At 44.9% G+C, this 22,500-nt stretch overlaps 1 protein-coding gene across 1 annotated transcript in view; it reads right to left on the bottom strand.

Annotated features, from left to right (window-relative positions):
* LOC134087871 (ERC protein 2) overlaps window positions 1–22,500 on the bottom strand; it is a 283,328-nt gene that overhangs the window by 167,204 nt on the left and 93,624 nt on the right. Inside the window, exons 7-9 of the mRNA XM_062541676.1 lie at window positions 9,806–9,943; window positions 4,000–4,140; window positions 1,327–1,467 (exon numbers count right to left, since the gene is read on the bottom strand). Of these exons, the coding sequence (XP_062397660.1) occupies window positions 1,327–1,467; window positions 4,000–4,140; window positions 9,806–9,943 (420 nt within the window). The remainder of the gene's footprint in view (window positions 1–1,326; window positions 1,468–3,999; window positions 4,141–9,805; window positions 9,944–22,500) is intronic.

Raw genomic sequence — 22,500 nt, 5'->3', positions numbered from 1 at the left:
ACACACACACACACACACACACACACACACACACACACACACACACACACACACACACACACACACACACAAATAACACACGTCTTGCACTTGGCTTTACGCAGTAGGATGCTAAAATGGGAACGGCTCGAGTGGTCACTTCCTACATGGTCCGCAGACATTCTGGTGGACAGCAGTCAGTTTATAAACAGCCAAAATGGTGTGTATCTGAGAATCAACATGTTTGACCACAGCTATATAATCGCTGTGGGAGGACACGTGTGTCTGTGTGAGTGTATGCATTCTCCGTGCATGTGTTTGTTCTTAAGAATTGGTGAAAAGTGTGTGTCTGTGTGTGCGTTCCCATATGTGTGTGTGTGTGCCTGTGTGTGTGAAACAATGTCCGAGGGGTCTGCTTCACCAAACAGTAGCCTAACCACAGTACTTCCAAGGAAGCGGTCATGGTGATTCAGTCGGAAATGATGGCAAAGGTGCGCAGATGGTGCGTAGACAGTGAAGACACACAACACGCGTACGGAAAATCACTGCTTGCGCTTGAAGCGATAAACCTGTGGAAAATCACCGCGTTGTGTATGCTTGTACTTGTCCTTGCTTATTGAATTATAAACTGTACTCCAAATTCTACTCAATACAAAACTAGTGAAAACAGGTATTTTGTTTGAACTATGAGGCTAAATGTGCGTGAGGTACTGTTTATAAGCACATTATTACAGGCTAATAATAGTGATGTAATTGCTACACATGCATGGACCCGTGGAGATGCCTGCTACATTGCATGCCGTCCGAGCATGATCAATAATTTAGCATTAAGTGTACTTTGCCACTGTCTTTGTAGACCTGTATTTTTCTTTGTCGACCTGTATTTTTCTTTGTCGGTATGTGTGTGTGTGTGTGTGTGTGTGTGTGTGTGTGTGTGTGTGTGTGTGTTTGTATGCAGGTGCTTCACATGAAAGAAAGCCAGCCGGCGAGTGTTTATTTAAATCCACCACGCTGTCTCTACGCCCCTTTGCTTTGTGACGGGAGCGCTTGTCGCTTGGCTTGGCTTTTCCTGCGATACGCATCGCAGCCGTGCCCCCGGAAGCCCAAACAGCCAGGCCTGTTTGTTTACCCACGCCCTCTATCAGCGCCTCCCATCTGGGTCTCCTGACAGCCCCTGGCCCCGCAGATCCCAGGGCTCCAGGGAAGAGGAGGAGGAGGAGGAGGAGGAGAAGGAGGAGGAGGAGGTGGGAGGGAGGCTACAGCAGCACCAGGCAAGGCAGACAGGCTAGCAGGCAGGCAGGCAGGCTGGACGGGCCGGGATGGAGCCCCTAGCGCTACGACACCTACCTTCTGCAGCTGGCCCTCCAGCTTACTATACTCCTGGGTCTTTTGCTCTGCGGCCAGCTCCAGGCTTTTGAGTCTGGAGTCCCTTTTCAGGGCCTCGGAGGCCAGCGACGACGCCTGCTCTTTCAGGTCTATCAGAGAGGACTGAGGGAGCACAGAGAACACAACACAAGAGACGGTTGAGGACCGGAGATCAGGGAGCGAGGGAGGGAGGGAGAGAGGGAGCGAGGGAGGACTGGAGGTCTAGGAGGGAGGGCAGGGAGAGCAGAGTAGAGCCGTGGGGCCAAGCTCCTCAGCAGGGGGGAGACGGGGACTACCAAGCCATGCAGTCCACCAGCGTAGAGGGGACTATAAGACTATCCAGGCTCCATGGTTGAGGCCCTCATCTAAGTGTGCGGCCTAACTAGGCTATACTTAGCTACAGTACATAGGCTATATATTCTTCTTAGCTCATTTTGTCCTGCAGAGCACAGGTCCACCATGGGCCCTTACAGTCTACAGACTTCACCACGGGACCTTTTGCAACGTTAACCCAAGTACAGACTCCAGACTCCAGACTCCACCAGGAGGCCTCTGCCTCCATACGGTGCGGTTCCTCTTCTCCTCCTCTTCCTCCTTCTCCACGGTGAGGACTGTTGACCTGCTGCAGAGAGAGAGCGAGCGAGCGAGCGAAACACAAGGCCTGCACGAGCACTAGGCTGCAGCGAGGAAGAGACGAGAGGCCCGCGCCCACATATGCGGAGTGAGGCTGGCTGTGCTGTGCTGTGCTGTGCTGGCTTGTGCTGGCTGGCTGGCTGGCTGGCTGAACGCGGGGAGCCCAGGCTGCAGTGCGAAAGCATGCAATTTGCTCATTTCCCCTTCATTTCCTCCCACTTCAGGATGATGGGGAAAGCGGCAGGTTAGGGGGGCTTCCGAAGGCGCGAGACCAGCGAGACAGGCTGCCATTACGCACTCAGGGAGCTGCAGGGAACCGAGCCCAGCTTAGAGCAAAGCCCAGTTAGCAAAGTAAATGGAGGTTTGCCGCCCAAACAGAAGCAGGAAAAAAAAAAGCGGGAAGACGAGGCAGAAGAAGGAGAAGAAGAAGAGGCAGAGCATGCTCGATAATAACGCAGAGTTTCATCATCATTCCGGCTGCGGATGAGAAGCCAAAAACATCAAACGGGTGACATTTTGTAAACAAAGTGATTATGTTCATGTGTCGCAGTTGCATAATCCTCGATGTGCTATGAGGCGTGCAATTAAAACAAGGAAAGCTGAAGGTTGTTTATTTGCTTTTTTGACAAAGAGATTTTCGAGAAGGGGAGTTTCCTCTCTCTCTAAACTGTACAGGTGGCGTTGTGTCAACCTGCAACGAGATATCATTTCTCCCGAAGGATGATATGTGTACACTTTTGGGAGTATGAAAGCAAACATCCTCGTAAATTTTAGCTCAGCGTTGAGGTTGCCCCAGCATGTTCACTGGAACAACATGGAGAAGAGAGGGGGGTTGGGGGGGGGGCTGGGGGGGCTGACTACCTTGGCAGAGGGACAGCCACGGAACAGATCTATAAATTACATTCTTTCGCTCTTCCTTTTTTTTCGCTCTTTTTCGGAGAACAAAGTGAGCAAAGTTCTCCAGAGAGGAGCCCATTGTGAGCACAGGTGGGGGAGCCAGCGAGGAGGGAATTACTTTTACTGTTGATGTTAGCGCGCTAAGTGTAGGTTACAGACGCCGCATTACAACGGCTGCTGAATCGCTGTAAAGCTCCTAAATTCTTATAATTCTTTTCGCCCCAATAAAAATAATTATAAACTAGGAGGCGAGGCGCGTTCTGTCTGCCATGAAAAGCCGCTTTTGTGGCTAGACTCAAAAGACGAAGAGAAGACGTACGGCTGCGCTGTTTGCTGTGTGTGCACGAATGCGTCAGAGGATGGAAATGGGTGCTCACGCACACATCCATAATCATGCACAAACACATACACTCTTGTTTGTGGAGGAGGTTTGACGTACAAAGGCTAATTTGTGTTTGTATATGCGTTATGTGTTTTGCTGTTTTACAGCTGTTTGTATTTCTGTGCCTGCCAAAAGGATGACGCTCAAATTTGTCCAGATACCCATCCAGTTCAATCTGTTTTGTAGCGCATAAATCCACTCTATTGTCATGTTTAGTGTATCTCTGATTCTTACATAAGCGTATGCACCTGATGTATACCATAGTTCATAATCAAGTGTCTGCCTTGGTTTGCAGATGGTCAGTGACTCAATCAACGGCAGTGATTTCATACATTTTCTTTGCATGAGAATGGATTTAAGAAGTAAACGAAAATATCAAGTTCAAGAATCCAACAGCACTCAGATAAAAACAGCTTTATAGTGTTTTGTTTGTAAATATGCTCTGTGATTTGTGTATTGTGTTAATGGAGTCACTATGTTTGTGTTGGATTAAGCATTTTCCATATGTCCAAAGAGTGGTGGTCGATTCACAGGGTTTAGGCCCAAAAGGGTTCTTGGGAAATGTAGTGCTGGTCATGGCTGCTTAATCTAGACACTACAAGCTGAGCATCTACAACAGTTCTCCAAAAAACTACAGCACAGCCAAACACATCTGACACCGAACTTGCTTTCCGCAAGGTGCTAGCAAGAGCAAGAAGAACCACTCTGATCCCCGACCTTTGACCTTCCGACCCCACACCGACCTCTTTGTTGGTGAGCTGGCTCTGCAGGGACGCCAGCTTGTCCTTCAGTTCCTTGTTCTCGCGCTTGTAGGTGTCCAGCTCGTCAAGCTTTTCCCGATCGTCCCTCTCGCGCTGCTCTCTCAGTCGCTCGATGATCCGCTCCTGTGACGGATAGAGAGACACAGCATAGAGTGACCCACACACCTCGGCCACACACAGCGACAGCGTGAGTCAAAGAGTGAAACGAGTGACTGAGGAAAAAGTGAGAGAATTGGTGACAGAGAATGAGAGAAGTAAAACCACATTTAGACAGGAAGTGACAACAACGACGAGACACCATGGAATGTTAATGAAGTTCAGCGACTTGAAGCAATTGCGGGCGAATAGAGCCATGACGACGAGAGACGCTGCGCAACAAAGTTAAAGTAACATCAACTTTTGAGGTGACAAGCAAATCACTGGAAGTCTTAAAGCAACACCATGTAGTTTTTGGGGTTCGGGTACGAACCGGTACGAACCAAAGAACTACAAAATTTGACTGCTTTACGGCATAGGCTACACTTCCCCCACCACTTCCTCAAATTCCGTGCGAGCGTTGAAAAGACAGTTGATGCCTTATAAACATGAGCTACGTGATCTTTTGCCGTTTGAAAAAAATAAAACCCATGAAATTATATTCATATGATGATATGCTGAAATGTAGGCTATGCTATAGGCTAGGCTACCTGGAATATACATTTCACACGCAAGGCAGGCAGTCCGAGTTTGCCCAAGAGGTGAGAACTCCTCCTGCAGAATTCGGCTTGTCAACAAAAGCACGTGTATCCTAGCTCTGTCATCTAGTCTCATCATGCTGCCAACCAAACTGCACGGGAGCTGGTTATGCTAGTTATAGCTCAACGTGTAAATCTACCACCTATAGGCTACTGACCAAACAATTATCTTGAAAAACAAAGTTATCACGTGTAAGATTCTGTCATCATATTATAAGAGCTCTGCCTCTCAAAACATTTTGGGCGTGCAAATATATGCCACTATGGACGTGAACACCATAGCATACAATATCTGGTGACCATCGATTTTTTTTTTTATGTTATAAAGACACTAAAAATGACCACCCTAGATTAGGCCACGCTAGTGCTCATAAATATCGTAATCGTTTTTTTTTCTAATAAGTAATTCTAATAAGACCAACAATTACCAACATTATCCCAATACCGAGAACGTGCACAGACCTGAGCTGAAAGCCTAGTTTTACAAATGTATCACATAACTGGTATCGTAGTACCACATAATTTAACATTTAATGTGCAGCCTCAATATGTCTAGCCTATATTGTAGCCTACGCTATGTCTAACTTGCTTCTGGTGTAACCGTGACAGATTTTACGACATAAGTAGAAGAAATTACCGTTTCCCAACTGTAGGGGGACCCCGAGAGCAAAACTTACATGGTGTTGCTTTAAGTGGTGCTATGACCTGTTTGATTGGTGTGAGGTGATTTAGCCTGATTGCGGCCTGCTTCACTGCCCACTCACACACACACACACACACACACACACACACACACACACACACACACACACACATACACACACACACACATACAGTATACGAAGCAGAGGCCTCGATCTTTATCATGGATGTCTGGCAAGAGCTGTGGATGTTCCCCTCGATCCCTACAAATGGGATAATGAGTGTTTAGATTTCAATTCCATCTCTCAGCTGTCAGTACACTCCGGCAGGTAAGACGCAGCACGTTTCTAAGGTGTGTTTATTGGCCTGCGGCGCTCGCGGATGGCTGGGGGAAAAACATATAAACAAATCATAAATTTAGCAGAGAGAAGAGCAAAAGGAGGGGAAAAAAGAGACCGGGGCAATGAGCCTGCCAAGAGAAACAGATGATAGCTATTCCACATGGATTAATGTATTAATTAAGTTATCAAACTCGGGAACATAAAACATGAAGACGAGTGAGATTTGCACCAAGGTGTTTTCCCCCGAGGAGCTGGCATCGGAATGAATACTCTTTGGTGTGATTCTTCTCTCTCAGTAGCTGCTGGTTTTATGATGTGGTATCACTGGATGATTGACAGATTTAGAGCTTCAGGCTATTGCGCAAAACGATAAACCAGCAGTGATCCAAAAAAAAGGGCAGGAAAAAAAAGAGAGAGAGAGGGAGAGGGGGAGGGCAGGGACGTAAAAGAAAAAGGCGAAACATAACTCAAAAGTATATACTGTGGCCTGCTGATGTGATGTGTTTTTCATCTACCGCCTGCGAGGGAGAGGTATGGCTTTCTACGGCTGGGACTTGTGGACAAAAAGGACGTGTAATAAAAATACCCGCTCAGCAGCGCGGGCGTGGGGGGCAGCCTTGGCGAGGCCGGTGGCTCGGGGAGGACGAGGGGGATCGGTTTAATTCGGAGCAGAGCGTTTTTCTGCGGGCAGACGGGGAGTCAATTTGCAGGTTTTTTTGTGACGGCGCGAGCGATTAGAAGCAAACACACACTGGCTCTTGTAAACTCATTACACACCCTCGCGCGACCGCAGAAACCCTGTCTGCTCTGCGCCCCCTTCATCCAGCCGCCCGGCGCAAAGAGAGAGAGAGAAGGAGAGAGAGAGGAGAAAAGGAGAGAGAGAGAGGAGAGAGAAGGAGAGTGAACGCGAGAGGAGAGGAGCTCTGTCTGAGGGGAGCACAAGGAGAAGGCCTGCATGGAGGCCCACTGGCCGGGAGATGAGGGCAGGGCAACAGACCTACAGTAGGTCACTCTCCACCACTACAACTCTGTGATGAACCTCTCTGACTTGTCTATATTAATGAGCAAAACAACCTTTAACATTTGGGTTGTGGAGTGGCATCATGAGAATAGAGGGATATTCAATTGCTTACAGTACATTTACCTGTGTGGAACAACCTACAGTCATCCACTGTACAGAACTTTGGTGAGCTTCTGCTGTGTGCAAAGGTGCTTTATTAATTAAATGTACTTACTTAGTTACTTACTTACTTACTTACTTACTTACTTACTTACTTACTTGGGTGAGGCCTTTCTAGAACCTAGTATCCGTAAAGCATTGTTGTAAATCCATAAACGGCTATAAACTATTCACAATGCCACATGATGATTTACATAAGCCTACAGTACATACCATGCTGATACACGCATAAAGGGTCACACAGTTTAGGCCCGTAGGCTCTTCCAGGTTTCAGATTGCTCAATACATTCCTGATAAGGGCCATGATGGCATCTTTGCCTTGTGTCAAATGGTGTTTAGTCACCACATACTCTCTACAGACTCATATGCCACTCACTTCCAGCTCGAGCCTATTGTCTGGTCTGTGAAAACTAGGACACTACTTTTCTCAATAGCTTTGAATGGGGCAACTTGGTGAAAACAAATATTAGCAAATTCAGCGGTTGACCTTTCCCCATTGTGGTTTATAATCATTTTAAATCATCTAAATAAATAACTGTAAATCAAAGTGAAACTCATCTGGCACAGTTGATGTCACAAGGACTAGACCAGATACTGTGAAGGTTGCAAGGGCTTTATGAGTGAAGCCATGACTGTATAAATAATTCTATTGACTTACATCAGTCATTGTAATGCATTATGAACACTGTTAAGGATGTGTTTACAATGCTTTGTGGATACTGGAGTACTGCTTAAGTGTTACTGAAACATGTTTGGGCTGTTTCTATTTACCAGAGAGGAGTGGACTCTTAATCTGTGCTTTATACACAAAAACAACTTTCCCCTGACAGCCACAAAGGTAACCACATTTCCCCCCATAAACAGTCAGGGATGGGGCCTTTAAAATCATGGGAAAAGGTACATGGAACATTTGGTTTACATTTAACTCAAACGACAGGGTGCGCAATGAACTAAACAATGTCTGTTCTGATCACTGTAGCCATACAGTACATGCAGCATTGTGTTGCTTCGGTTCTGTTGTACAGATGATCACAAGTCAACACAATGTATTTGTTTGCCAACAAGGGGCCATCAAGTTAGCGTGGATGTAATGCGATTGAACTGACATGTTTTTGGAGTTTGTTCCCTCCCGATTTCCTGTCTTTTGCCCTCCTCGTATCATGCTTCAAACATGACGAACAAGTTTCAGTGTGGTCCCAAGTGGCCAATTAAACTGCGGCCATCGCTAACCGTCAACACCAATGAGAAAGCACAAAGGCAAACAAAAGCCGTAAGTGTTTAGTCTGAGGGGACATAAAATCCCGCCTGAGTAAGAATTTCCATCATGTCTCTGGAACGCATATTGCTCACCGTACTCCTAGGAAATGGGTGAGGGTGAGTGGGTGGGGGTGGGCGGTTGGGGGTGGATGGGTGGGCGGGTGGGGCGGTGGAGGCCTGGGAACGGAGTAAAGTGAAAGAGGGCGGAGGTTGTGGAGGATATTCCACGGCGTGACCTTTTCAGAGAGCAAACAATTAGCGTAAGCAGCACAAAAGTGGAGGGGAGCGGCGAGATGAACCTGCGGCGGGTTCGTGCCGTGTCCCCCCTCTGTGAACAGGTCGACCGTGATGGAGACCGGGGACTACCACTGAGCCCGGGTGTTTATGGAGAGCAGCTGCATACTTGAAAATCAAAGGGCCGGGTTGGAGTGTGTGCGTGTGTGTGTGTGTGTGTGTGTGTGTATGTGTGTGTGTGTGTTGGGGGGGGGTGAATGCAAAAGCTTTTAACAAGCAACATCCTCCATCGGTCGCCCCCACAGAGCCACTAGAACCCGAACGCGACCCAACTGCCAATTCAAAAGAGGTCAGTGAAGTGCAGATGATAAATGGCTAAACTCCGCAGCCAAATAATGACACAGTGCGCGCACCGCTTTAAAGTACATATCCTTTCATATACTGTATCATTTCAAGTTAAATGCTCAGGCTCCTGCTGTGGTGATGTCATTTAAAATGGACACAGGGGCCTCAAGGTGAAACTTGTTCTGTAATGACAAGTGTCCTCATAAAACAGTTCAGCCATGATGGTTGTTAGCGATATGAGATGATACGGTACCTCATGTAGGCCAACGCAGACAACAGTCATCTCCCTCGGCGGACACCTGTTCCACACACCTGTTTGCGGAGTGGGGAATTAGTCGAGCGTGGCCGCAGTTATGATGGTTTTGGGCGAGATGCTTTTTTTCCCCTCCCCTTCTCTCTCTCCTCTTTCTATCCTCAACTCGTTACGTTACTCCCTGAGCTCAGGCCACAGGAATGCGGCATTGCATAACCAAACGCGAACCTCATCACAGATCAAATAATTGGGACGGTATTCGTGAACGATGCGCCTGTCATCTGAGGAATCTCGAGTGTGATTGAATGAAAGTAATATTGCGTGCTCTTTCTTTGGCAACCTGGGAAAAGCTCTCGGCCTGACTGTCAGAGGAGAACTCATCCAGGCATGATCCGGAGACGCATGTGACACAACTCGCTCGCTTTATCTCATTGCATTGTCTTTCTTTTCTTTTCATCTCTCACACTCTCTCTCTCTCTCTCTCTCTCTCTCTCTCTCTCTCTCTCTCTCTCTCTCTCACTCCATTCCATTCATTTCAGTTGAGCAGTGAAAAAGACCTCTAATGTCTCTGACTGTGCAATATGAAACCACTGCTGACGTGCACAACGCAACACACACACACACACACACACACACACACACACACACACACACACACACACACACACACACACACACACACATACACACACACACTGTATATACAACTAGATCACATTTATCAAGGGAAATGAATACTGTATATGATGATGAAATGAACAAAAGACAAATAATTAATGTTGCTCTCCTGGTCTCTTGGTACCTTCTCAGACAGGGCCTCTTCCAGAGTGGACAGGGCCGTGTCTGTGTTGCTGGAGTCGGTCTGCAGGGACTTGACTCGTTCTCTCAGGCTGCCCAGCTGCTTGTCCTTGTCCTTCAGCTGCTCCAGCAGGTTCTCGATCTGCGGAGGGGAGACGGGTCAGGCCCATTAGCCGAGCAGGGGGACAAATGAGGCAAACCAACAGAAATGCACAGCGGAAAAAAGAAAGAAAAAAGCGACAATTTTACGGCAAATCCTCACCATAAATCTTTTTTTTTTTTTTTTTTTTGTGAAACGCTAATGTGACTCTGAAGAATTTGCAGATGCTAACTGCCCACAGGAGGCCAAGGGAAAAAAGTTCCCAAACAACTAGTCTGGGACGAGGGAGGGAGGACAAAAGCCAGTGGTATCACATCTGCATCAAACGGGGCTCATTCACAGACCACAATCACCCCGACACCATCCAAACACAGCACCGCTTATATTCATTCAGCCCTAAGAAAAACAGGGCCGCCATACGTCCAACGTGAACAACCCGGGGCCAAGAGCAACTCCGGCTTCGTTCGGGCCCTCGTTCTCAGTCGTGTGGTCACACAGTAGCTTTAGGCCGCGAGCTAGATAGGCCTACCGTGCACCCCCCCCACCTCCCAACAAAACCATACTTTTTTGAAAGGTCTGGGTGTGTAGAATATGAATCTGAATGTTAACATTGAAAATTTTGGGATGCACTACCTGTTTTAGCCCTGAGAATAGGGAAACCCTAAAAACCGATTATAAGCGATTCTAACACATCAGATGGTCCTAGTCAATCAGAACAGCTTTTAAGTGACCTATTACACACTCAAACTTCACATATGAAGACTTAGGTCAAATGTCTACCATGCTGCTTATTGGTAGGTGTCTTAAATTAACATAGGTAAAGCCTTATATTGATATAATGAGCCAATTTCATGTATAGGCCACAAAGTAGATATGACTACCATACACCGCCTACCCCCTTTTCTAACAAAATCATGCTTTTGTGAAAGGTTTAGATGTGTAAAATATGAATATGAATGTTAACATTGAACATTTTGGGTTGCACTACCTGTTTTAGCCCTATGAATAGGGAAACTCTAAAAACCGATTATAAGCGATTCTAACACATCAAGATGGTCTTAGTCAATCAGAACAGCTTTTAAGTGACCTATTACACACTCAAACTTCACATATGAAGACTTAGGTCAAATATCTACCATGCTGATTATTGGTAGGTGTCTTAAATTAACATAGGAAAAGCCTTATATTGATATAATGAGCCCATTTCATGTATAGGCCACAAAGTAGATACACCTACCATACACCCCCCAAACCCCCTTTCTAAGAAAACCATGTTTTTTTTTAAAGGTTTGGATGTGTAAAATATGAAACTGAATGTTAACATTGAACATTTTGGGTTGTACTACCTGTTTTAACCCTGTGAATAGGGAAACCCTAAAAAATGATTTCAAGCGATTTTAACACAGAGATTATCATAGTCAAACAGAACAGCTTTTAGATGACCTATTACACACTCAAACTTCACATAATGAAGACTTAAGTCAAATATCTACCATGCTGCATATTGGTAGGTGTCTAAAATTAACATAGCTAAGGCCTTATATTGATATAGGGAGGTAATTGTATAGGCCACAACCTAGATACGCCTAACATACACCCCCAACCCCCTCTCCTAATAAAATTCTGCTTTTTAGAAAAGTTTCAGTCTGTAGAAGATGAATCTGAATGTTAACATTGAACATTTTGGGCTGCACTATTTGTTTTCACCCTCTGAATAAGGGAAAAAAAAACTATTTTAAGCGATTTTAACAGAGGTTGTCCTAGTCAACCAGAGCTTTTAGATGATCCATTACACACTCAAATTTCACATATGATGACTTAGGTGAAAGAACACCCTATACTGCTTCTTGGTAAGTGACTACATTTAATATAGCCTAGTTAAGGCCTTGGGCCCTATTTTCATGATGCAAAACCTGGCAGAAAGCGTGGAATAATAACAACGCAAAGCTTATTCCTATCGTAGAGTTTTTCGCCATGTGCGTCTCTTTTATTGAGCAATGTGCCAAGGGGTGTGGGAATTAATGACTTAAGAACGGGTCTGGCACATTATCTAAGAATCATTATCTTACTAAAACGCATTGCACTACTGACCAAGGGAAACCTGGTCAGAAATCAGTGGCGAGTTGTTATTATTTTAAGAGTGCATTATCAACAATGATACGGGCGCTGATTGTTAAGTTGCGCTGCTTGCTCTTAAAGGGAATGATCCATGACACTTGCATTAGTTTAAAGGATGTTTTGCCCGAAAAACACACCCATTACTGATTAAGAAACATAGGAATGCCTTGTTGTGCCATTCGTTATCCATTTGATAACGAAAACACTCCCAATGTGGACAGGACAGCCTACTAAATTTAAATAAACTTTAAATAAGTGACCATGAAGTGTTGTAATACAGCCCCTTATGTTGATTTCATGAGCCCATTTCCTACCCAGCATGCACATACACACACAATGACTATACAAGAACTATGTACATACAGCATGGAAAAGAACTATACAGCATGCACACACAAAAATGTGCAATACAGCATGCATACAGACACACAATAACTACACTGAACAAAATGATAAACACACCACTTTCACAACATTTCTCTCAAATATTGTTCACAACTCTGTGTTAGTGAGCACTTCTTCTTTGCCAATATAATCCATTCACCTCACAGGTGTGGCATATCAAGATGTTGATTAGACAGCATGATTATTGCACAGGTGTGCCTAAGCCTGGCTACAATGAAAGGCCACTCTAAAATATGCAGTTTCACTGTATTGTCTTCACATACAGTGATTTTGCGTTTTGACACCGATGTTCTAGGCATGTCAATAATTCCTCCGCATAGAGTTGATCAGGTTGTTGATTGTGGCCTGTGGAATGTTGGTCCACTCCTCTTCAACTCCTCTTGCAAAGTTGCTGGATATTGGCAGGACCTGGAGCATGCTGTCGTATATGCCGACCCAGAGCATCCCAAACATGCTCAATGGGGGTGACATGATTGGTGAGTATGCTGGCCATGCAAGAACTGGGATGTTTTCAGCTTCCAGGAATTGTGTACAGATCCTTGCAACATGGGGCTGTGCATCATCATTCATGCTGCAACATGAGGTGATGGTGGTGGATGAGATGCTATGGATGGATGCCATCAATAAAATGCACCTATGTTCGTTGTCCATAACACACGTCTGCCCATCCCATAAAGCCATACATGCTGTCTGCCATCAGTCTTGTACAGTGAAAACCGGGATTCATCTGTGAAGAGAACACATCTCCAAAGTGCCAGACACCTTCGAATGTGAGCATTTGCCCACTCCAGTCAGTTACGATGACAAACTGCAGTCAGGTTGAGACCCCAATAAAGATGACGAGCATGCAGATGAGCTTCCCTGACACGGCTTGACACTTTGTGCAGAACCGATTGTTGCAGCAGCTGTTCGGGTGGTGGGTCTCAGATGATCTTGGAGGTGAAGATGCTAGATGTAGAGGTCCTGGGCTGGTGTGGTTACACATGGTCTACTGTTGTTGTGAGGCTGGTTGGGTACAGTACTACCAAATTCTCTGAAATGCCTTTGGAGACGGCTTATGGTAGAGAAATGAGCATTTCTGCAGTCAGAGGGAGCAGCCAACTGTATAGGCTCCCTTGAAGCTGGCAACATCTGTGGCATTGTGCTGTGTGATGGAACTACACATTTTAGAGTGATCTTTTATTGTGAGCCTGCCAACCTAAGGCACACCTGACATCTTAATAGGCCACACCTATGAGGTGGATGGATTATATTGGCAAAGGAGAAGTGCTCACTAGCACAGATTTATGAACAATATTTGAGTGAAATAGGCCTTTTGTGTATAAAGTCTTAGCTCTTTGAGTTCAGCTCATTATAAATGGGGGCATAAAACAAAAGTGTTACTTTTATAAGTTTGTTCAGTGTAGTTACAGTGTCTGTTTACATGCTGTAGTTCATTGTGTGTGTGTGTGTGTGTGTGTGTGTGTGTGTGTGTGTGTGTGAGAATGCTTTATACAGTAGTTCTCTTGTATTAAGTTATTGTGCATTTGTGCCTACCATACACCCCCAACCCCAAAGCAGAGGGATTGGGGGTGTATGGCAGGCGTATCTACAGTAGATTGTGGCCTATGAAATTAGCTCCCTATATCAATATAAGGCCTTAGCTATGCTCGTTTTAGACACCTACCAATATGCAGCATGGTAGATATTTGACCTAAGTCTTCATATGTGAACTTTGAGTCTGTAACAGGTCATCTAAAAGCTGTTCTGATTGACTAGGACCATCTTGATGTGTTAGAATCGCTTAAAATCGTTTTTTAGGGTTTCCCTTTTCATAGGGCTAAAACAGGTAGTGCAACCCAAAATGTTCAATGTTAACATTCATATTCATATTTTACATATCCAAACCTTTCACAAAAGCATGATTTTGTTAGAAAAGGGGGTAGGGGGTGTATGGTAGTCGTATCTACTTTGTTGCCTATACATGAAATGGGCTCATTATATCAATATAAGGCTTTGCCTATATTAATTTAAGACACCTATCAATAAGCAGCATGATAGATATTTGATCTAAGTCTTCATATGTGAAGTTTGAGTGTGTAATAGGTCACTTAAAAGCTGTTCTGATTGACTAGGACCATCTTGATGTGTTAGAATCGCTTATAATCGGTTTTTAGGGTTTCCCTATTCATAGGGCTAAAACAGGTAGTGCAACCCAAAATGTTCAACGTTAACATTCATATTCATATTTTACACATCCAAACCTTTCACAAAAGCATGATTTTGATAGAAAAGGGGGTAGGGGGTGTATGGTAGTCGTATCTACTTTGCGGTCTATACATGAAATTGGCTCATTATATCAATATAAGGCTTTGCCTATGTTAATTTAAGACACCTACCAATAATCAGCATGGTAGACATTTGACCTAAGTCTTCATATGTGAAGTTTGAGTGTGTAATAGGTCACTTAAAAGCTGTTCTGATTGACTAGGACCATCTTGATGTGTTAGAATCGCTTATAATCGGTTTTTAGGGTTTCCCTATTCTCAGGGCTAAAACAGGTAGTGCATCCCAAAATTTTCAATGTTAACATTCAGATTCATATTCTACACACCCAGACCTTTCAAAAAAGTATGGTTTTGTTGGGAGGTGGGGGGGGTGCACGGTAGGCCTATCTAGCTCGCGGCCTAGGCCGCGAGCTAGATAGGCCTACCGTGCACCCCCCCCACCTCCCAACAAAACCATACTTTTTTGAAAGGTCTGGGTGTGTAGAATATGAATCTGAATGTTAACATTGAAAATTTTGGGATGCACTACCTGTTTTAGCCCTGAGAATAGGGAAACCCTAAAAACCGATTATAAGCGATTCTAACACATCAGATGGTCCTAGTCAATCAGAACAGCTTTTAAGTGACCTATTACACACTCAAACTTCACATATGAAGACTTAGGTCAAATGTCTACCATGCTGCTTATTGGTAGGTGTCTTAAATTAACATAGGTAAAGCCTTATATTGATATAATGAGCCAATTTCATGTATAGGCCACAAAGTAGATATGACTACCATACACCGCCTACCCCCTTTTCTAACAAAATCATGCTTTTGTGAAAGGTTTAGATGTGTAAAATATGAATATGAATGTTAACATTGAACATTTTGGGTTGCACTACCTGTTTTAGCCCTATGAATAGGGAAACTCTAAAAACCGATTATAAGCGATTCTAACACATCAAGATGGTCTTAGTCAATCAGAACAGCTTTTAAGTGACCTATTACACACTCAAACTTCACATATGAAGACTTAGGTCAAATATCTACCATGCTGATTATTGGTAGGTGTCTTAAATTAACATAGGAAAAGCCTTATATTGATATAATGAGCCCATTTCATGTATAGGCCACAAAGTAGATACACCTACCATACACCCCCCAAACCCCCTTTCTAAGAAAACCATGTTTTTTTTTAAAGGTTTGGATGTGTAAAATATGAAACTGAATGTTAACATTGAACATTTTGGGTTGTACTACCTGTTTTAACCCTGTGAATAGGGAAACCCTAAAAAATGATTTCAAGCGATTTTAACACAGAGATTATCATAGTCAAACAGAACAGCTTTTAGATGACCTATTACACACTCAAACTTCACATAATGAAGACTTAAGTCAAATATCTACCATGCTGCATATTGGTAGGTGTCTAAAATTAACATAGCTAAGGCCTTATATTGATATAGGGAGGTAATTGTATAGGCCACAACCTAGATACGCCTAACATACACCCCCAACCCCCTCTCCTAATAAAATTCTGCTTTTTAGAAAAGTTTCAGTCTGTAGAAGATGAATCTGAATGTTAACATTGAACATTTTGGGCTGCACTATTTGTTTTCACCCTCTGAATAAGGGAAAAAAAAACTATTTTAAGCGATTTTAACAGAGGTTGTCCTAGTCAACCAGAGCTTTTAGATGATCCATTACACACTCAAATTTCACATATGATGACTTAGGTGAAAGAACACCCTATACTGCTTCTTGGTAAGTGACTACATTTAATATAGCCTAGTTAAGGCCTTGGGCCCTATTTTCATGATGCAAAACCTGGCAGAAAGCGTGGAATAATAACAACGCAAAGCTTATTCCTATCGTAGAGTTTTTCGCCATGTGCGTCTCTTTTATTGAGCAATGTGCCAAGGGGTGTGGGAATTAATGACTTAAGAACGGGTCTGGCACATTATCTAAGAATCATTATCTTACTAAAACGCATTGCACTACTGACCAAGGGAAACCTGGTCAGAAATCAGTGGCGAGTTGTTATTATTTTAAGAGTGCATTATCAACAATGATACGGGCGCTGATTGTTAAGTTGCGCTGCTTGCTCTTAAAGGGAATGATCCATGACACTTGCATTAGTTTAAAGGATGTTTTGCCCGAAAAACACACCCATTACTGATTAAGAAACATAGGAATGCCTTGTTGTGCCATTCGTTATCCATTTGATAACGAAAACACTCCCAATGTGGACAGGACAGCCTACTAAATTTAAATAAACTTTAAATAAGTGACCATGAAGTGTTGTAATACAGCCCCTTATGTTGATTTCATGAGCCCATTTCCTACCCAGCATGCACATACACACACAATGACTATACAAGAACTATGTACATACAGCATGGAAAAGAACTATACAGCATGCACACACAAAAATGTGCAATACAGCATGCATACAGACACACAATAACTACACTGAACAAAATGATAAACACACCACTTTCACAACATTTCTCTCAAATATTGTTCACAACTCTGTGTTAGTGAGCACTTCTTCTTTGCCAATATAATCCATTCACCTCACAGGTGTGGCATATCAAGATGTTGATTAGACAGCATGATTATTGCACAGGTGTGCCTAAGCCTGGCTACAATGAAAGGCCACTCTAAAATATGCAGTTTCACTGTATTGTCTTCACATACAGTGATTTTGCGTTTTGACACCGATGTTCTAGGCATGTCAATAATTCCTCCGCATAGAGTTGATCAGGTTGTTGATTGTGGCCTGTGGAATGTTGGTCCACTCCTCTTCAACTCCTCTTGCAAAGTTGCTGGATATTGGCAGGACCTGGAGCATGCTGTCGTATATGCCGACCCAGAGCATCCCAAACATGCTCAATGGGGGTGACATGATTGGTGAGTATGCTGGCCATGCAAGAACTGGGATGTTTTCAGCTTCCAGGAATTGTGTACAGATCCTTGCAACATGGGGCTGTGCATCATCATTCATGCTGCAACATGAGGTGATGGTGGTGGATGAGATGCTATGGATGGATGCCATCAATAAAATGCACCTATGTTCGTTGTCCATAACACACGTCTGCCCATCCCATAAAGCCATACATGCTGTCTGCCATCAGTCTTGTACAGTGAAAACCGGGATTCATCTGTGAAGAGAACACATCTCCAAAGTGCCAGACACCTTCGAATGTGAGCATTTGCCCACTCCAGTCAGTTACGATGACAAACTGCAGTCAGGTTGAGACCCCAATAAAGATGACGAGCATGCAGATGAGCTTCCCTGACACGGCTTGACACTTTGTGCAGAACCGATTGTTGCAGCAGCTGTTCGGGTGGTGGGTCTCAGATGATCTTGGAGGTGAAGATGCTAGATGTAGAGGTCCTGGGCTGGTGTGGTTACACATGGTCTACTGTTGTTGTGAGGCTGGTTGGGTACAGTACTACCAAATTCTCTGAAATGCCTTTGGAGACGGCTTATGGTAGAGAAATGAGCATTTCTGCAGTCAGAGGGAGCAGCCAACTGTATAGGCTCCCTTGAAGCTGGCAACATCTGTGGCATTGTGCTGTGTGATGGAACTACACATTTTAGAGTGATCTTTTATTGTGAGCCTGCCAACCTAAGGCACACCTGACATCTTAATAGGCCACACCTATGAGGTGGATGGATTATATTGGCAAAGGAGAAGTGCTCACTAGCACAGATTTATGAACAATATTTGAGTGAAATAGGCCTTTTGTGTATAAAGTCTTAGCTCTTTGAGTTCAGCTCATTATAAATGGGGGCATAAAACAAAAGTGTTACTTTTATAAGTTTGTTCAGTGTAGTTACAGTGTCTGTTTACATGCTGTAGTTCATTGTGTGTGTGTGTGTGTGTGTGTGTGTGTGTGTGTGTGTGTGTGAGAATGCTTTATACAGTAGTTCTCTTGTATTAAGTTATTGTGCATTTGTGCCTACCATACACCCCCAACCCCAAAGCAGAGGGATTGGGGGTGTATGGCAGGCGTATCTACAGTAGATTGTGGCCTATGAAATTAGCTCCCTATATCAATATAAGGCCTTAGCTATGCTCGTTTTAGACACCTACCAATATGCAGCATGGTAGATATTTGACCTAAGTCTTCATATGTGAACTTTGAGTCTGTAACAGGTCATCTAAAAGCTGTTCTGATTGACTAGGACCATCTTGATGTGTTAGAATCGCTTAAAATCGTTTTTTAGGGTTTCCCTTTTCATAGGGCTAAAACAGGTAGTGCAACCCAAAATGTTCAATGTTAACATTCATATTCATATTTTACATATCCAAACCTTTCACAAAAGCATGATTTTGTTAGAAAAGGGGGTAGGGGGTGTATGGTAGTCGTATCTACTTTGTTGCCTATACATGAAATGGGCTCATTATATCAATATAAGGCTTTGCCTATATTAATTTAAGACACCTATCAATAAGCAGCATGATAGATATTTGATCTAAGTCTTCATATGTGAAGTTTGAGTGTGTAATAGGTCACTTAAAAGCTGTTCTGATTGACTAGGACCATCTTGATGTGTTAGAATCGCTTATAATCGGTTTTTAGGGTTTCCCTATTCATAGGGCTAAAACAGGTAGTGCAACCCAAAATGTTCAACGTTAACATTCATATTCATATTTTACACATCCAAACCTTTCACAAAAGCATGATTTTGATAGAAAAGGGGGTAGGGGGTGTATGGTAGTCGTATCTACTTTGCGGTCTATACATGAAATTGGCTCATTATATCAATATAAGGCTTTGCCTATGTTAATTTAAGACACCTACCAATAATCAGCATGGTAGACATTTGACCTAAGTCTTCATATGTGAAGTTTGAGTGTGTAATAGGTCACTTAAAAGCTGTTCTGATTGACTAGGACCATCTTGATGTGTTAGAATCGCTTATAATCGGTTTTTAGGGTTTCCCTATTCTCAGGGCTAAAACAGGTAGTGCATCCCAAAATTTTCAATGTTAACATTCAGATTCATATTCTACACACCCAGACCTTTCAAAAAAGTATGGTTTTGTTGGGAGGTGGGGGGGGTGCACGGTAGGCCTATCTAGCTCGCGGCCTATTATCAGGGCACTGCACTGAGACACACTGACGGGGCCCCAAATGGCTCCTAATGGTTGGAATTGGAGCCCGGTGGGCACAGTGAAAGTGCTGGTCTTCACAGAGCTGGCCGGCCCAAGAGACGAGTCGCCCCCACATTCCAGTCATGGGTGCCTTCACAGATAATGTGCCGGCGGCGGCGGCGGTGGCGGCGATGGTGGCGGCGGTGGTGGCACAAACTCAAACGAGGAGGGTTTTAGAGCCAAGGTGAAATGGGGGAGCATGACATAGAGGATGCAACTGGCCTCACCACAGGCATGAGATGACAGGGATATGGAGAGAGAAGGGGAGAGGGAGAGAGAGAGAGAGAGAGAGAGAGAGAGAGAGAGAGAGAGAGAGAGAGAAGGACAGAGAGAGAGAGAGATGTGGGACAGAGAGAGAGAGAGATTGTAAGAGAGAGAGGGAAGGGGTGAGACAAGGAAAGAGAAATACAAAGAGAGAGAGAGAGGCTTTAAGACAAGCACAGAGAGAACGCTAGAGATAGATAGAAAAAGGGGAGGCAAAGAGAGAAGAGACAGAAGGAGAGATGGCAAGAGAAGGACAGAGAAAAAGAAAGAGCAAGAGAGAGAGGAAGGGAGAGAGAGAGAGGGTGGTGGAGAGATGGAGAAGGCCCGTGAGGAGGGAGATAAGTGAATACGGGTGATTAGAGGGAGGCAGGGGGAGGCTGCAGGCTAACAGCACAGCCTCTGGGGACGCCATGGGAACCTCATCACTCTAATTGGGCTTTGGGAAACGCAGGAGCTCCGTGGCCCACATTTAGAGTCCCACTCATACTGTACAGACCAAAAGGGCTCAGCTGATTAGAGTCTCTTAAACATGAACACTTCTACTGTGTTTAGAGTCAAGTCAGCCTTGAATGTGTGATTTTTATCAATGTCAGTCTGAACACGGCAAACGAGAGGTTAAACGGGACGGAAAGATGTATTTACGGGAATAACCGACGTTGAATTTGTAAGACTCAAGCGAACAGCAGGGAATGAACACCCCACTGTATCTGATACAGTTTATGTGTGTGCAAGTGTGTGTGTGTGTGTGTGTGTGTATGTGTGTGTGTGTGTGTGTGTGTGTGTCTGTGTGTGTGTATGAATGTGGTTGCGTGTGTGTGTGTGTGTGTGTGTGTGTGTGTGTATGGCCGTCCGCATGTGCGTGTCTGAGGGCACCTCTGAGGGCTTTATTTCAGGGCAAATTTAGCATGGCGTTTTCGGAGTCCAGATAAATGATTACATTCTTCGCTGCGCCGCGTTTTCTTTGGCCCGGGCGGACAACAAAAACAGCTCTCCGACGAAACATTTAGCAGTGCGGCGCGGCGTAGCCTCCTGGCACTCATGCGGAAAAAACTCTCGCTGCACCCCGACCTCTGACCCCCCACAGGCTGAGAGGCACAGCCTCGGGGTTCGCTCGGATATGGGAAAGTGGACGCCAACGTTCCAGAATTCTTCCGGAGCCTTTCGGAGCACCTAGGAGGCAGCACTGTGCTTCTTATGTGTGTCTATATGTGTGTGTGTGTGGGTGTGTGTGTGTGTGTGTGTGTGTGTGTGAATGCCTTTTCAGGACAGGCATTGGGGCGTGGTGGGGAGGGGGGTAGATTTTTGGGAGCTCTTGGAATGATGAGAACAGGAGGTGGCCTTCCTCTTTGGTCTGCTTTTCACAGCAAATATTTCTACAGTCACTTACACACATGTAGTCACACCCACCCACACACACACTAATATGTACAAATTTTCACAAATGTAAATGCTCATGTATAGACACACACACACACACAGGCTGAAAGACCACCTACTGCCCTGCCATAGTTAACTGACTGAAAGCCAGCAGCTATGTTGTCCACTCATACCTATTTACAGCAACTCTATTGGCTTCTGTAGACTGTGTTGAGTGCAGGAAAAGAGTAAGTAAGTAAAGAGGTCTTATCTTAGGTGTGTGCGTGCGTGCGTGTGTGTGTGTGTGTGTGTGTGTGTGTGTGTGTGTGTGTGTGTGTGTGTGTATGTGTTAATATGTGTAGTAGTAAACATACACATGCACACTATGTGTACATTTTGTAGGTGTGGTCATGTATTTGTGTGTTTGTGGCCCTGCTATATAAATGGAGTCATTTGTCCTACCGCACATTCAGCAGCATTGGTACAGTAGGTGCAGCGCTCTCTCACCCCACAGCAGGCCTCACCCCGGGGGCTGAGACCCAGAGACTCTGCGTCGGGGTTGGGCTGAGCTAGGCCAGCCGGGCCCTGGAGGAGCGAGGGCCTGGGGCCGGCCCGGGCGCAGCTCAGGGCCCTAATCGGATTTCCTGCGGCGGAAAGTCCGTCTGCGTGCCCAGCGCCGCAAAACACCCATGCAAATCCGCGCTCGCACAAGCTTCTCTCTGGTTACAGCCCGAGGACGGGCGGAGGAGGAGGAGGAGGAAGAGGAAGAGGAGGAGGAGGAGGAGAGGAGGGAGGGAAGTCTGAAAAAGCTCCCGTCCGAAACTGAAACGCCCGCTCGTTCGCCCGCCCGCCCGCCCGCCCGCCCAGCCCTGCGTCTGCGCACTGCACCTCCTTATTGACGTTGGCCGGCGAGCGGCTCAAATCTCGATCTCTTTCTTCCCTCAGGCCTCCGAAAAACACCGCCGCGCGAATGTAGGACGAGAAATGCATCGTGGCAGTTTCTGTTGGACACCGCGCGTGTTTTCGCTGGGATAAACGGT

Source organism: Sardina pilchardus, chromosome 7 (assembly GCF_963854185.1).
Source record: "Sardina pilchardus chromosome 7, fSarPil1.1, whole genome shotgun sequence".
NCBI classification, from domain to species: domain Eukaryota; kingdom Metazoa; phylum Chordata; class Actinopteri; order Clupeiformes; family Clupeidae; genus Sardina; species Sardina pilchardus.
Note: the sequence above shows the minus strand (reverse complement) of the source record. Positions and strands in the feature narration are given on the sequence as shown.